Source organism: Hylobates moloch, unplaced genomic scaffold (assembly GCF_009828535.3).
Source record: "Hylobates moloch isolate HMO894 unplaced genomic scaffold, HMol_V3 SCAFFOLD_13, whole genome shotgun sequence".
NCBI lineage: Eukaryota > Metazoa > Chordata > Mammalia > Primates > Hylobatidae > Hylobates > Hylobates moloch.
The window spans coordinates 42,670,407-42,687,629 of record NW_026652288.1 but is presented as its reverse complement, the minus strand read 5'-3'; the positions used below and the strand labels follow the sequence as shown (position 1 = coordinate 42,687,629).

Below are 17,223 nucleotides of genomic sequence, written 5' to 3'. Positions count from 1 at the left end.
GCAGGAGAATCGCTTGAACCCGGGAGGCGGAGGTTTCAGTGAGCCAAGATCGTGCCACTGCATTCCAGCCTGGGTGACAGAGTGAGACTCTATCTGAAAATAAATAAATAAATAAATAAATAAATGTGAATAGTAGAAATTTTGGAGAATAACTACATCATAGGGATCATAGAACATCATGTTCAAATTTAGTAGATCTGATTACATCAGAATTAAGGATTTCTGTTAAAAGAACTATACACAACAGTTAAAAAGTCAGATGTCAGCTTTGGAACTTTTAAAACCTAAAGGGAATAATACCTGTAATATATTAAGAACTCCTATAAGTTAACAGAAACAAAGAGCAATAGCTTTTAAAAAATAGGTAAAAGATACTAACAGACAATTTAAATAAAGGGTAGCCAAGTGCTGACAGGTAGATGAGAAGACAGACAAACTTACTAGTAATCAGAAAAAAATGAAAGTAAATGAGATACAATTTTTCACCCATCAAAATGACAAATATTTAAAAGTTTGCTGATGCCAAGTGTTGGGTATGGTGTAGACATCTGTGTACTTACGATGTGAGTGTAAACTAATATTGTCATTCTGTAAATCAGTCAATAGTTAATTAAATCAGAAGTGTTTAATCCCTCTGACCCAGCACTCAGAGGAATTTTTAAACAGATCTTTGAGGTTATAATCTTTGTAGCTGCATAGTTTGTGGTAGTGGGGATTTGGAGATAGCCTAGCTAAATATCCATCACTGGTAAATAGAGCAAATAAGAAAAATGAAATGATAGTAACAGTGGTGAAATCTTTAAAACTAGATGAAACTTTAAAACATACAGTTGAGAGAAAGAAACAATGAGATTCATAAATATTTAAGAACATAGAAAAAGCACAGTAGAAGGAAATCGGAGTAGAGATAATAGGAAAAGAGGAAACAAGTTTGAGGAAGTATCACTTGCTAAATTTATTTATATTATATTTCTATAGTTGAAGCAAGGATACAGATTCTTTTTTCTGGATGAAGACTGGCTTAAAAAAAACAAATGGGGCTGGGCACGGTGGCTCATGCCTATAATCCTAGCACTTTGGGAGGCCGAGGCAGGCGGATCATTTGAGGTCAGGAGTTCAAAACCAGCCTGATGAACATGGTGAAACCCCGTCTCTCCTAAAAATACAAAAATTAGGCGTGGTAGCAGGCGCCTGTAACCCCAGCTATTGAGGAGACTGAGGCAGGAGAATTGCTTGAACCCAGGAGGCAGAGGTTGCAGTGAGCCAAGATCGCACCACTACACTCCAGCCTGGGTGATAGAGTGAGACTCCAACTCAAAAAAAAAAAAAAAAATAGAATGCCTCTGTGTTCATTGAAAAGCACATTTTAGGCTGAGCAAGGTGGCTCACACCTGTAATCCTAGCATTTTGGGAGGCCAGAGGAGGAGGATCACTTGAGCCCAGGAGTTCAAGATGACTCTGTGCAACATAACAAGACCCTGTCTCTACAAAAAATAATACAAAAATTAGCCAGGTATGGTGGCATGCACCTGTAGTCTCAGCTACTCCAGAAGCTGGGGTGGGAAGATTGCATGAGCCCAGGAGTTCAAGGCTGCAAAGAGCTGTGATCACACCACTGCACTCCAGCCTGTGCAACAGAGTGAGACACTGTCTCCAAAAAGGAAAAAAAAAAAACAAAACAGAAAAGCATGTTATAAGCACATAATATTAGCTTAGGCAGATTTAACTCCAGCACAGGGCATGTAATTTTAGGTCCTTAGGAAGGACTTCAAGATATTAAGATATAGAACAGTTTATACTCCTCAAAATTGTCACATTTGCCAGAAGACAACCCCTGGCCTTCAAGATGGCATGAAAATGCTAGTTCTAATATATATCACTAACGTGGAATTTGTCCATAATGTTGCATAGCACATAACCAGTTCCTAGCTAGGGTGTCAAATACCAAAGAAAAATAATTAAAGCTGTAATATGGTGATAGAAGAATCACTGGTAGAATTTATTAAAACAGTTTCCTGGGCCCCATCCTCAGAATTTCTTATTCATTATATCTGGGTGTGGCTCATTTCTAATAAGCTTGCAGTTGACACCAATGCTGTTGGTCTAAGGATGACACTCAGAAATTTTGTAAGTAATGTTTATTGACATTTACTATGTGAACCACATAGTGGCATCCAGGGTTCCCACCCCAGACCAGCAAAATGTAAATCTTTATAGTTAGCCAAGGAATTTGCATTTTAAGTACTTCATATGAGCAAGAAAATATAAGAATATTACCACAAGTAGGCACATGTGAAACCGCATGTTAGTATTTTGTCTGTTCGATACTGCTGAAAATAGAGGAACCTACTTAGTGCTCTGATGTCCTATTGTATTGGCCCCATTTTGATTAGATTTGAAACTGTGTATCCTCACCTGAAGCATAAATTTTGGGGGGTACTTGAGAAGAAATGCTAAATATTCAAAAAGTGTTAAGGGTAAAATTTAATTTAAAACATGTAGTCATTTAGTTACAAAAAAAAGTATGTGTATATGCTTTTAATCAGTACCTAAAACAACTCAAAGTCTGTATTAGAAATCTAAGAACCTACCCAAAAAATACTCACTCAGAAGTTTTCTGGTCAGGCACAGTGGCTCACGCCTATAATCCTAGCACTTTGGGAGGCCAAGGTGGGCGGATCACTTGAGGCCAGGAGTTCGAGACCAGCCTGGCCAACATGGTGAAACCCCATCTCCACTAAAAATACAAAAATTAGCCAGGGGTGGTGCCAGCGCCTGTAGTCCCAGCTACTTGGGAGGCTGAGGCTGGAGAATCACTTGAATGCGAAAGGTGGAGGTTGCAGTGAGCTGAGATCACACCACTGCACTCCACTTTGGGTAGCAGAGCGAGACTCTGTCTCAAAAAAAAAAAAAAAAGTTTTCTAACTGAATTTTTCTACTAGATAGCAACATATAATTTGAAATTTTTATATTCATGCTGCATTTTTAAACACTACTTGTTTTATCAGGACTTGCATTTCTTATCTAGTTTTTAAGTTTGATTTCTTAAACAACCTCTTAAAAACATGATCCTTTCTAATGATACCTTAGAAAAAAGTTTTCCCCCCTAGTTTTAAAAAGTCTGTTAAATTTCACTTTTTTTTTTTTTTTTTTGAGGATGTTAGCATTGGGTGGATAATCTAGTTGTTTTAGTGCAGACATGTAGCTAGTAAAATCTTGGATTTCTAAACAGTGATTTTACAGTGGAATCATTATGGAAGCCTGGGGGTTCTTAAAGAGAGAATTTGATTTAAATTTATTCATTTTCATTAATTAGTCAAAAAGTATTGTCAAAAGACATGTGCTTAAGTATTTGGTGAAAAAAAAATAAAGAGTCATTGATGATTTTGAAGAGGTGATTTTTCTTGGACTAGAAAACATCCGTAGAAAAATGTACCATCGTCCAGAATAGGACATGAGTGGCAGAAAAAAAAATCAAATGGAAAACCATGCTAATAGCTCTTACTCATACACTGTCCCTCTGCCATTTGTGGTGTTCTGATTAAGGGAATTCCAAATTGATGACTGAAACACTATAAACTTAATCTCATGACACAATAGTATTTTCACAGCACTGTCTTCCTGAGTGCTCTGCTTGGAGAGAGGAAGAACTTTATAAATAAAACCATTGCATACTACTTTTTTGGTTGGGACAGATACTAAGCACCTAGGTGATTCTGCAATATTCTGTTTTTTTACACTATCTTAAATGTCTTTAGAAATTTTTAGAGAATATTTAATCCCTGTTTGCATTTATAACTGCAAAGCAGCTAAATGGATTCGGAAATGATTCATAGACTCATTTGGTTAAAAATTATTAAAATACATGTTGGCTCTAGCTATTCTTTATTCCTTGTCATTCAGCCAGTTCATACATTTCAGTAACACCAATCTTCAATTTGAAATGCAATCTGTGAACCATAAATCTAGAGTAATATTCCAAAATCTATAATTTGTTGTTGTTGTTTTAAGACAGAGCCTCACTCTCATTACCCAGGCTGGAGTGCAGTGGAGCAGTCACAGCTCACTGTAGCCTCAAATTCCCAGGCTCAGGTGATCCTCCCACCTCAGCCTCCCAAGTAGCTGAGACCACAGGCACACCACCACACCTGGCTAATTTTTGGGGTTTTTTGTTCTTTTGTTCGTTTGTTTTGTTTTGTTTTTATAAAGACGAAGTTTCACCATGTTGCCGAGGCTGGTCTCAAACTCCTGGGCTCAAGCAGTCTGCCCACCTCAGCCTCCTAAAGTGCTGGGATTACAGGTGTGAGCCACCATGCCCAGCTGTTATCTTTTTGAAAGACATTTTGAATCCTTAAATTTCCTTTTGTGCCTTTTTGTATGTTGTTATTCTCATTAAGAAACAGATGTAGAATGGTGTTTTCTGAGACTTTAAAGTTTGAGGTAATGAAATAGCCAAACAAAAATGTTTAGGTTACACTTAAAGAGAACTGCAGTGTGGAGTACTGAGAACTGCAGGTATGGAGTCATATTCCTATAAATGGGAATATAAGCATATATAAATTATCTAACCAAAAATGTAGAGACAACATACCAAAACCTTAAAGAGCATCCTGAAGTAATGAAGAAGGACAGTTGGCATCAAATAGAATAATCATGAAGGCTCAGGAAAACTTGTGCTGATTAAAACAAAAAATCCCTTACTTTTTAGGGATACATACATACTGTTGTGTTTTCAGGTGAAATTATGGGTGTCTAGAATTTGCTTTAAACTACTCCAGCAAAAGAGGGAGCGGGAGGGAAGCTGAAGGGATTATAGAAAAAATAAGAATGGTAGAATGTTAATTTTTGAATACCATCCTTTTGTAGTGGCCATTTGTGCTGCTGAAGCGAGCACTAGAATGTTATTTTTAAAGCTAAGTTTCTGATATTAGGTACATGAGGGTTAATGTATATTTCAAAATTTCTGTAATAAAGTTTAAATAAAAATGGGTTGCAAGTTTGGTGGTTAGATTCATAATGGCTGAAAAAATTATTGTAATTTCATTTATTTAAAATGGAACATTTTATGTTATCAAATATTATATGTAAAAGTAAGCAGTCAAAATAAGGAAAAATAGAGCTATGAAAAACAATTTATATATAATATAAATCTACTTAAACTCACTTTTTTATGTCTTTAAGTACCTAACACCCTACATGGCATATAGGAAGCACACAGCAAATGCTGTTGAACTGAACTAATCTGTATCTTACAACAGTAAAAGTGTTTAATTTTTTAGGAGATTTAGAATTTTCTTTTTCTTTCAGAACTTGTCTTAGGATGATTATTAGAAATGGAGAGTGTAATGTTGGTCTTGTTTTTGTTACTAAGATAATTTTTGTTTTATGATGTTAGGTTGTATGAAGTTAGGTTGTTTTACAATGTTGGGTTTGAAAATATAAAAATCTTTAAATAACTGTTTTGCTCTGTCAACGTTCAGACTTAACTTCTCTGTATTTTGGTTGCTTAATATGGTGGTAGATTTCCATGAGTGTTAAATGTTTAGTTGACTTACTAAAAGCAACTTATGTTTTTCTATTGAAGTAAGAGGCTCAACTTAGCCTTGAATTGCATGTTTTTAGTTGAAACATATTGGGCATAGGGAAATTCAGATACTACAAACATTCATTTGTCAGGAGTAAGGCTGAATTTTCTCTCTTCATGAAACCACTTCAGCTAAATGGAAGTCTTACCTTTTTCTATCTGAAGGCACGATATGTTATACCTAGCCCAAACTGGCCAAAATTAGTTTAATTCTAGGTAAGTGGTTTGATGTCTAGTTAATGTATGATATTCTTAGCATTTTTTTCTCTCCTTTTTCTAGAGAGCCACTAGAGCAGAGTTGCTAGTGAACAGTTTAATTTCCACATACGTCACAGAAAGAGAGCTAAAGGGCTCTGGTTATCATCCACAGACTGACCAGTCAACCCCTAAATAACCTGATATTAACTCCACAAATGTTAGCTAGATTGGACCATGTGTAATCTGAGTCAGAAGTCGGAATCAGAAGAGATAAATGATGCGTTATCACTCATCAGTAATGTCTGTAACAGTATTGTAAAATTGTTATACTTTACCTTTCCCTGTCGACCACATCCATCCTTACCTCTCTGATCACCTTACTATTTAAGGACAGTCCCTCTACTCTACCTATAGTATTTATCTCGATGCTTCTTGGTCCTTGCTTTTTCTTTTATTATCTCCTCTCTCCTACATATATAAATGCCTAGCATAGTGCCACACATACGGTAAACATGAGTTCATTATTTTTATTTCTTTTCTAATGTCATCTTCCCCCTCAGCCTATGAACATAGACACATCTTCAAAACCAAAAACCATATACTTCCTCCATATACCATCCTTTAGCTTTTTTTTCTTTGACAGCCACCTACATTTAAAAGGCTATACTTAATGTTGCTTGCCACCCATTCAGGATTTAACAAAGTTCTTATTTGTCTTTTAACCTAGTTTGTTTGACCTGTCTTTAGTATTTCTTTTTGATATCCATCTCCTAAAGAAATTCTCTGAATTTGAATGCATGATATTACCTTTTATTCCAAGGATTTTGCCTCTCTGACCAGTCCTTTTTCTGTCTAATTCAGTTCCTCTTTAGGGTTGCCACATTTGGTGTTGCAAATTGTACACAGCTCTAGGGGGCATCATTCATATCATATGTTGTCTGTGTGACAGGCCATCCCTGGCACGGTGCAGTGCAGCTTCACTAACTGTTTGCAGCAGCTCTGCTCAGACCTTAAATGCATTGACATTCACTGAATTTCTGTCAGAAGACCTCTTTTATCATACCATAGTAGGTGTTCAAAATTAGGTGATTCTATGCTAATCCTCTCCCCCAGCTCAAACTGACACAAAATATGCCATTCTGTATTTCTAGACTAGACCACTTTTCTGAATTCCAGATTTTTCATAAATTTCATGTAGGACTCACCACCTCAGATTAAACCAAATCTTTTTGCCCCTCCTTCTCCCATCCCCTCAACCTAAACGATCTCCATTTCCTGTATTGCCTATTTCAAGTACCATCTAAGAGCCATCCTGAGTTCCTCCTCCAGCCTTTCTTCTCTTGTCTAGTTAGTCAGCAAGTCTTGCAGATTCTGCCTCCTCACCTGAAGTTTTCAAACATTTTGATCTTGGTACCCCTTTACATTCTTGAAAATTATCAAAGACCCAAAGAACTTCTGTTATATGGGTTATAGCTATTAATATTTGTCATATTCGAAATTGAAATAAGATTTTAAGGTATTTTAAAATAACAATACAAAACCATTGTATTTTGACATGATTAACACTTTTATGAAAATAACTATATTCCAAAACAATAAAATTACCAAAAAGAGCTGTATTGTTTTTTATTTTTGCAAATTTCTTTACTATCTGACTGAATAGAGGACAGCTAAATTCTTGTATATTCTTCTGCATTTAATTTATTGTAATACAATGTTTGGGTTGAAGTACATGAAGCAAATTCAGCCTCACACAGATACATAGTTGAAAAGGAGTATTTTCAGATCATTAATGCCACATCAAAACTTGACCAGTGGTGGTTTAAGTCTTAAAGTTTAATGATAGAATCTGAAACTATATCAGTGAACCTTTTATAATATTAAAATCTTTCAAATGTAAATTTCATGCATTTTGGTCATTTGGAAAATATTGATTCACTGAGTTATGCAGATCTTCCAAATGTTGACACATTTTATTCTACAATTTTTTTCAAATCACATTTTTTAAAACATCACCTATCTTATAAGAAAAGCCTAAGTATTGGGAAGCTGTCAACTTCGTGGTGTCAGAGTCAAGTTTTCCAAGATTCTAATTCTTTATCAAAAGCCCAGATTTTATCATTGGCCACAAATACATTGTTTTCCTTAAAGACGCAGCCTTCCTTCATTCATTTTTCAGAAAACCTCTGCTTGATAGCTGTATTAGTCCATTTTCATGCTGCTGATAAAGACATATAGGAGACTGGGCAATTTACAAAAGAAAGAGGTTTATTGGATTTACAGTTTCACATGGCTAGCGAGGCCTCACAATCATGGTGGAAGGCAAGGAGGAGCAAGTCACATCTCAGAGATAGCTTGTGCAGAGAAACTCCCGTTTTGTTGTTTTTTTTTTGTCTTTTTTTTTTTTTATTTTAAGTTCTAGGATACATGTGCAGAATATGCAGGTTTGTTACATAGCTATGCATGTGCCATGGTAGTTTACTGCACCTATCAACCCGTCATCTAGGTTTTAAGCCCCACATGCATTAGGTATTTGTCCTAATGCTGTCCCTCCCCTTGCCCCCCACCCCCCAACAGGCCCTGGAGTGTGTTATTCCCCCTCCCTGTGTCCGTGTGTTCTCATTGTTCAACTCCCACTTATGAGTGAGAACATGTGGTGTTTGATTTTCTGTTCCTGTGTTAGTTTGCTGAGAATGATGGTTTCCAGCTTCATCCATGTCCCTGCAAAGGACATGAACTCATTCTTTTTTATGGCTGCATAGTATTCCATGGTGTATATGTGCCACATTTTCTTTATGCAGTCTATCAGGATGGAGATTTGGGTTGGTTCCATGTCTTTGCTATTGTAAATAGTGCTGCAGTAAACATACATGTGCGTGTGTCTTTATAGTAGAATGGTTTATAATCCTTTGGGTATATACCTAGTAATGGGATTGCTGGGGCAAATGGTATTTCTGGTTCTGGATCCTTGAGGAATCGCCACACTGTCTTCCACAACGGTTGAACTAATTTACGCTCCCACCAGTAGTATAAAAGCATTCCTGTTTCTCCACATCTTCTCCAGCGTCTGTTGTTTCCTGACTTTTTAATAATCGCCATTCTGACTGGTGTGAGATGGTATCTCATTGTGGTGTGATTTACATTTCTCTAATGACCAGTGATGAAGAGCTTTTTTTCATATGTTTGTTGGCTGCATAAATGTCTTCTTTTGAGAAGTGTCTGTTCATATCCTTCACCCACTTTTTGATGGGATTTTTTTTTCTCGTGTAAATTCGTTTAAGTTCCTTTTAGATTCTGGATAATAGCCCTTTGTCAGATGGATAGATTGCAGAAATTTTCTCCCATTCTGTAGGTTGCCTGTTCACTCTGATGATAGATTCTTTTCCTGTGTAGAAGCTCTTTAGTTTGATTAGATCCCATTTGTCAATTTTGACTTTTGTTGTGATTGCTTTTGGTGTTTTAGTCATGAAATCGTTGCCCATGACTGTGTCCTGAATGGTATTGCCTAGGTTTTCTTCTAGGTTTTGATGGTTTTGGGTTTTACATTTAAGTCTTTAATCTATCTTAATTTTTTATAAGGTATAAGGAAGGGGTCCAGTTTCTGTTTTCTGCATATGGCTTGCCAGTTTTCCCAGCACTGTTTATTAAATAGGGAATCATTTCCCTATTGCTTTTGTTTGTCAGGTTTGTGAAAGATCACATGGTTGTAGATGTGTGGAGTTATTTCTGGGGTCTCTGTTCTGTTGCATTGGCCTATATATCTTTTTTGGTACCAGAACCATGCTGTTTTGGTTACTGTAGCCTTGTAGTATAGTTTGAAGTCAGGTAGTGTGATGCCTCCAGCTTTGTTATTTTTACTTAGGACTGTCTTGGCTATACAGGCTCATTTTTGGTTTCACATGAAATTTAAAGTAGTTTTTTCTAATTCTGCAAAGAATGTCAGTGGTAGCTTGATGGGAATAACATTGAATCTATAAATTACTTTGGGCAGTGTGGCCATTTTCACAGTATTGATTCTTCCTGTCTATGAGCATGGAATGTTTTTCCATTTGTTTGTGTCCTATCTTATTTCCTTGAGCAGTGGTTTGTAGTTCTCCTTGAAGAGATCCTTCACGTCCCTTGTAGATTGTATTTGTAGGTATTTTATTCCCTTTGTAGCAGTTGTGAATGGGAGTTCACTCATGATTTGGTTCTCTGCTTGTCTGTTTTTGGTGTATAGGAATGCTTGTGATTTTTGCACATTGATTTTGTGTCCTGAGATTTTGCTGAAGTTGCTTATCAGGGTTAAGGAGATTTTGGGCTGAGACAGTGGGCTTTTCTAAATATACAATCATGTCATCTGCAAACAGAGACCATTTGACTTCCTCTCTTCCTATTTAAATACTCTTTATTTCTTTCTCTTGCCTGGTTGCCCTGGCCAGAACTTCCAATACTTTGTTGAGTAGGAGTGGTGAGAGAGGGCATCCTTGTCTTGTGCCAGTTTTCAAAGGGAGTGCTTCCAGCTTTTGCCCATTCAATATGATATTGGCTATGGGTCTATCATAAATAGCTCTTATTATTTTGAGATCTGTTTCATCAATAACTAGTTTGTTGAGAGTTTTTAACATGAAGGGATGTTGAATTTTATTGAAGGCCTTTTCTGCATCTATTGAGTTACTTATGTGGTTTTTGTCATTGGTTCTGTTTATGTGATGGATTACTTTTATTGATTTGCATATGTCGAACCAGCTTTGCATCCCAGGGATGAAGCTCACTTGATCATGGTGAATAAGCTTTTTGATGTGCTGCTGGATTTGGTTGACCAATATTTTATTAAGGATTTTTGCATCGATGTGCATCAGGGATATTGGCCTGAAATTTTCTTTTTTTGTTGTGTCTCTGCCAGGTTTTGGTATCAGGATGATGCTGGCCCCATAAAGTGAGTTAGAGAGGAGTCCTTTTCAGTTGTTTGGAATATTTTCAGAAGGAATGATATCAGCTCCTCTTTGTACCTCTGGTAGAATTTGGCTGTGAATCAGTCTGATCCTGGGCCTTTTGTGGTTGGTAGGCTATTAATTACTACCTCAATTTCAGAACTGGTTATTGGTCTATTCAGGGATTCCGCTTCTTCCTGGTTTAGTCTTGGGAGGGTGTATTTGTCCAGGAATTTATTTGCTTCTTCTAGATTTTCTAGTTTATTTGCATAGAGTTGTTTATAGTACTCTCTGATGGTGGTTTTTATTTCTGTGGGATCAGTGGTGATATCCCCTTTATCATTTTTATTGTGTCCGTTTGATCTCTCTTTTCTTCATTCTTCGTTAGTCTAGCTAGCAGTCTATCTATTTTGTTATTTTTTTTCCAAAAATCCAGCTCCTGAATTCGTTTATTTTTATTTTTTGAAGGGTTCTTCCTGTCTCTATCTCCTTCCGTTCTGCTCTGATCTTAGTTGTTTCTTGTCTTCTGCTAGCTTTTGAATTTGTTTGCTCTTCCTTCTTTAGTTCTTTTAATTGTGATATTAGGGTTTCAATTTCAGATCTTTCCAGCTTTCTGATATGGGCATTTAGTGCTATAAATTTCCCTCTACACACTGCTTTGGCCGTGTACCAGACATTCTGGTACATTGTCTCTTTGTTCTCGTTGGTTTCAAAGAACTTCTTTATTTCTGCCTTCATTTTGTTACTTACCCAGGAGTCATTCAGGAGCAGGTTCTTCAATTTCCATGTAGTTGTGCCATTTTGGGTGAGTTTCTTATCTTGAGTTCTTACTTGATTGCACTGTGGTCTGAGAGACTGTTAGGATTTCTGTTCTTTTGCATTTGCTGAAGAGTGTTTTACTTCCATTTGTGTGGTCGATTTTAGAATAAGTGTCGTGTGGCGCTGAGAAGAATGTATATTCTGTTGATTTGTGGTGAAGAGTTTGTAGATGTCTATGAGGTCCACTTGATCCAGAGCTGAATTCAAGTCCTGAATATCCTTGTTAATTTTCTGTCTCATTGATCTGTCTAGTATTGACAGTAGGGTGTTAAAGACTCCCACTATTATTGCATGGGAGTCTGAGTCTCTTTCTAGGTCTCTAAGAAATTGTTTTATGAATCTGGGTGTTCCTATATTGAGTCCACATATATTTAGGATAGTTAGCTCTTCTTGTGGCATTGATCCCTTTACCATTATGTAGTGCCCTTCGTTGTCTTTTTTGATCTTTGTTGGTTTTACGTCTGTTTTATCAGAGACTAGTATTTCAACCCCTGCTTTTTTTTTTTTTTTTTTTTTGCTTTCCATTTGCTTGGTAAATACTCCTCCAACCCTTTATTTTGAGCCTGTGTCTGTCTTTGCATGTGAGATGGGCCTCCTGAATATAGCACACCAATGGGTCTTGACTCTTCATCAAATTTGCCAGTCTACGTCTTTTAATTGGGGCATTTAGCCCATTTATATTTAAGGCCAAATATTGTTATGTGTGAATTTGATCCGGTCATCATGATGCTAGCTGGTTTTTTTGCACATTAGTTGATGCAGTTTCTTCATAGTGTCATTGGTCATTATATTTTGGTGTGTTTTTGCAGTGGCTGGTACTAGTTTTTCCTTTCCATATTTAGTGCTTCCTTCAGGAGTTCTTGTAAGGGCTGCCTGGTGGTGACAAAATCCCTCTGCATTTGCTTGTCTGGAAAGGATTTTATTTCTCCTTTGCTTCTGAAGCTTTGTTTGCCTCGATATGAAACTCTGGGTTGAAAATTCCTTTCTTTAAGAATGTTGAATATTGGCCCCCGCTCTCTTCTGGCTTGTAGGGTTTCTGCAGAGAGATCTGCTGTTAGTCTGATGGGCTTCCCTTTGTAGGTGACCTGACCTTTCTCTCTGGCTGCCCTTAACATTTTTTCCTTCATTTCAACCTTGGAGAATCTGATGATTATGTGTCTTGGGGTTGATCTTCTCGTGGAGTCTCTTAGTGGTGGTCTCTGTATTTCCTGAATGGGAATGTTGGCCTGTCTTACTAGGTTGGGGAAGTTCTCCTGAACTAGGTTGAGGAAGTTCTCCCGAGAGTTCACGTCTCTCTGAAGTGTGTTTTCCAACTTGGTTCCATTCTCCCTGTCACTTTCAGATACACTAATCAATTGTAGGTTTGGTCTTTTCACATAGTCCCGTATTTCTTGGAGGCTTTGTTCATTCTGTTTCATTCTTTTTTCTCCAATCTTGTCTTCACACCTTATTTCAGCAAGGTGATCTTCAATCTGTGATATCCTTTCTTCTGCTTGATCGACTGAGCTATTGATACTTGTGTATGCTTCTCTGATTTCTCGTGCTATGTTTTTCAGTTCCATCAGGCCATTTATGTTCCTCGCTAAACTGCTTATTGTAGTTAGCAGTTCTTGTAACCTTTTATCAAGGTTCTTAGCTTCCTTGCATTGGGTTAGAACATGCTGCTTTAGCTCAGAGGAGTTTGTTATTACCCACCTTCTGAAATCTTCTGTTAATTCATCAGTCTCAGTCTCCATCCAGTTTTGTGCCCTTGCTGGAGAGGAGTTGCAATCATTTGAAGAGAAGCAGCATTCTGGCTTTTAGAATTTTCAGCGTTTTTGCGCTGGTTTGTCCTCATCTTCGTGGATTTGTCTACCTTTGGTCTTTGAGGCTGATGACCTTTGGATGGGATTTTTGTTGGGGGTCTTTTTGTTGATGTTGTTGCTTTCTGCTTGTTTGTTTTTCTTCTAACAGTCAAGCCCCTCTTCTGCAGGTCTGCTACAGTTTGCTGGAGGTCTACTCCAGACCCTGTTCGCCTGGTTATCACCAGTGGAGGCTGCAGAACAGCAAAGATTGCTGCCTACTCCTTCCTCTGGAAGCCTCATCCCAGAGGGGCACTGGCCTGATGGCAGCCGGAGCTCTCCTGTGTGAGGTGTCTGTTGACCCCTGTTGGGAGGTCTCTCCCAGGCAGGAGACACGGGGTCAGGGACCCGCTTGAGGCAGCCTGTCCCTTAGCAGAGTTGGTGCGCTGTGCTGGGAGAATCCCCCTTGTCAGGATCAGCTGCTCTGTTCAGAGCCAGCAGCCAGGAAAGATTAAGTCCACTGAAGCTACACCCACAGCCGTCCCTCCCCCAGTTTCTCTGTCCCAGGGAGATGAGAGTTTTATCTGTAAGCCCCTGGCTGGGGCTGCTGCATTTTCTTCAGGGATGCCCTGCCCAGTGAGGAGGAATGTAGAGAAGCAGTCTGGCCACAGCCACTTCGCCACACTGTGGTGAATCCTGCCCAGTCAAAACCTCCCAGTCTCCATAGCACTGTCGGGGGAAACCACCTACTAAAGTCTCAGTACTGGCGGATGCCCCTCCCCTAAACAAGCTCAATCATCCCAGGTCAACTCCAGACTTGTGCTGGCAGTGAGAATTTTCAGCCAGTGGTTCTTAGCTTTCTGGGATCCGTGGGAGTGGGACCTGCTGAGCAAGACCACTTGGCTCCCTGGCCTCAGCCCCCTTTCCAGGGGAGTGAATGGTTCTGTCTCGCTGGCATTCCAGGCACCACTGTAGTTATGAAAAAAACTCCTACAGCTAGCTCAGTGCCTGCCCAGACAGCCATTCAGTTTTGTGCTTGAAACCCAGGGCCCTGGTGGTGTAGGCACACGAGGGAATCTCCTAATCTGCAGATTGCAAAAACCATGGGAAAAGCGTAGTACCTGGGCCAGGTAGCACAGTCCCTCATGGCTTCCCTTGGCTGGAGAAGGGAGGTCCCCCAACTCCTTGCACTTCCCGGGTGAAGCAATGCCCCACCCTGCTTCTGCTCACTCTCTGTGGGTTGTACCCACTACCTAACCGGTCCCAATGAGATGGATACCTCAGTTGGAAATGCAGAAATCACCTACCTTCTCCATTGATCTCCCTGGGAAATGCAGACCAGAGCTGTTTCTATTCGGCCATCTTGGCCCCTCCCCGAAACTGCCGTTTTTAAAACCATCAGATCTCATGAGACCCATTCACTATCACGAGGACAGCATGGAAAAGACTCGCCCCCATGATTCAGTCATCTCCCACAAGGCCCATCCCACAACACATGGGAATTACAGGAGCTACAAGATGAGATTTGGGTGGGGACACAGAGCCAAACCATATCATTCTACCCTGGCCCCTCCCAAATCTCGTCTCTTCACATTTCAAAACCAGTCGTACCCTCCCAACAGTCCCCCAAAGTCTCAACTCATTTCAGCATTAACTCAAAAGTACACAGTCCCGTATCTCATTCAAGACAAGGCAAGTCCCTTCCACCCATGAGCCTGTAAAATCAAAAACAAGTTAGTTAGTTACTTCCTAGATACAAGGAGGATACAGGCATTGGGTCAACACAGCCATTCCAAATGGGAGAAATTGGCCAAAACAAAGGGTCTGTAGGCCCAGTGCAGTCCGAAATCCAGCAGGGCAGTCAAATCTTAAAGCTTCAAAATGATCTCCTTTGACTCCATGTCTCGCATCCAGGTCACGCTGGTGCAGGAGGTGGGCTCCCACGGCCTTGAGCAGCTCTTTCCCTGTGGCTTTGCAGGGTACAGCCCCACTCCTGGCTGTTTTCATGGGCCAGCATTGTCTGCAGCTTTTCCAGGTGCACAGTGCAAGCTGTCAGTAGATCTACCATTCCGGGGTCTGGAGGACAGTGGCCCTCTTCTCACAGCTCCAGTAGGTGGTGCCCCAGTAGGGACTCTGTGTGGGGGCTCCAAACCCATATTTCCCTTCCTCGCTGCCCTAGCAGAGTGTTCTCCATGAGGACCCCGCCTCTACAGCAGACTTCCACCTGGGCATCCAGGCATTTCCATACATCCTCTGAAATCAAGGTGGAGGTTCCCAAACCTCAATTCTTGACTTCTGTACACCCACAGGCCCAACACCACATGGAAGTTGCCAAGATTTGGGGCTTCCACTCTCTGAAGCAACAGCCTGAGCTGTACCTTGGCCCCTTTTAGCCATGGCTGGAGCAGCTGAAACACAGGGTACCAAGTCCCTAGGCTGCACAGAGCAGCGTGGTCCTGGGCTCAGCCCATAAAACCATCTTTCCTTTTAGGCCTCCAGGCCTATGATGGGAGGGGCTGCTGTGAAGACCTCTGACATGCCCTGGAGACATTTTCCCCATTGTCTTGGAGATTAACATTTGGCTGCTCGGTACTTTTGCTGGCTTGAATTTCTCCTCAGAAAATGGGATTTTCATTTCTATTGCATTGTCGGGCTGCAAATTCTCCAACCTTTTATGCTCTCTTTCCATTTTAAAACTGAATGCCTTTAGCAGCACCCAAGTCACCTCCTGAATGGTTTGCTGCTTACATTTCTTCTGCCAAATTCCCTAAATCATCTCTCCCAAGTTCAAAGTTCCACAAATCTCTAGGGCCAGGGCAAAATGCCACCAGTCTCTTTGCTAAAACATAACAAGAGTCACCCTTGCTCCAGTTCACAAGTTCCTCATTTCCATCTGAGACTACCTCAGCCTAGACTTTATTGTCTATAACAGTGTCAGCATTTTGGTCAAAGCCATTCAGCAAGTCTCTAGGAAGTTTTAAACTTTCCCACATCTTCCTGTCTCCTGAGTCCTCCAAGTCTCCAGGAAGTTCCAAACTTTCCCACATTTTCCTGTCTTCTGAGTCCTCCAAACTGTTGCAACCTCTGCCTGTTACCCAGTTCCAAAATTGCTTACACATTTTCAGGTATCTTTTCAACAACACCCCACTCTACTGGTACCAATTTACTCTTTTAGTCTGTTTTCACGCCGCTGATAAAGACATACCTGAGACTGGGCAATTTACAAAAGAAAGAGGTTCATTGGACTTAGAGTTCCACGTGTCTGGGGTGGGGGGGCCTCACAATCATGGCAGAAGGCAAGGAGGAGCAAGTCATGTCTTACATGGATGGTGGCAGGCAAAGAAAGAGAGCTTGTGCAGAAACACTCCAATTTTTGAGACCATCAGATCTCGTGAGATTCATTCACTATCACAAGAACAGCATGGGAAAGACCCACCCCCATGATTCAGTCATTTCCCACCAGGCCCCTCCCACAACACCTGGGGATTATGAAAGCTACAAGATGAGATTTGGGTGGGGACACAGAATCAACCCATATCAATAGCCAAGTTCAAATAACCACACACAGTCGTTTCCTAATGTAAAAGAGAAAAAAGAGTGGTGTCATGAAAACAGTGACTGGTTCCACTTGTAGTTCATGCAGTTCAAATAACTACACAAGCTCTTCACCATGACAGCCATGATACTTCAGTTTGTAGCAGATATGCTTTATGCAAACTTACCAGTTTGTCAGATAATATTAAAAATATAAGTAAGAGTTAAGATTTAATAAAATCAGTAATTTTTTATTTTTTTCAATGTGGATATTCTCAAGTGAAACTTTTTTACTGTGATATGGTGAAGTATAGGTTAGTGCTACTTCTTTGATTCATGCTAAGGTTTCAGCAGTTTTATCCACCATTGCTTTTGCACTATCAGTGCCAATATC

The 17,223-nt window shown here is 39.7% G+C and overlaps 1 protein-coding gene across 4 annotated transcripts in view; it reads left to right on the top strand.

Annotated features, from left to right (window-relative positions):
* Positions 1-17,223, top strand: part of USP15 (ubiquitin specific peptidase 15) — a 144,921-nt gene that overhangs the window by 70,252 nt on the left and 57,446 nt on the right. Inside the window, exon 7 of one of the 4 annotated variants that reach the window (XM_032173194.2) lies at positions 5,865-7,395. The exons of the other annotated variants lie outside the window; for them this stretch is intronic. Coding sequence (XP_032029085.1) covers positions 5,865-5,889 — 25 coding nt within the window. The 3' untranslated portion in view covers positions 5,890-7,395. Of the gene's footprint in view, positions 1-5,864; positions 7,396-17,223 lie in introns of those variants that run through there. 4 annotated transcript variants of the gene reach the window in all.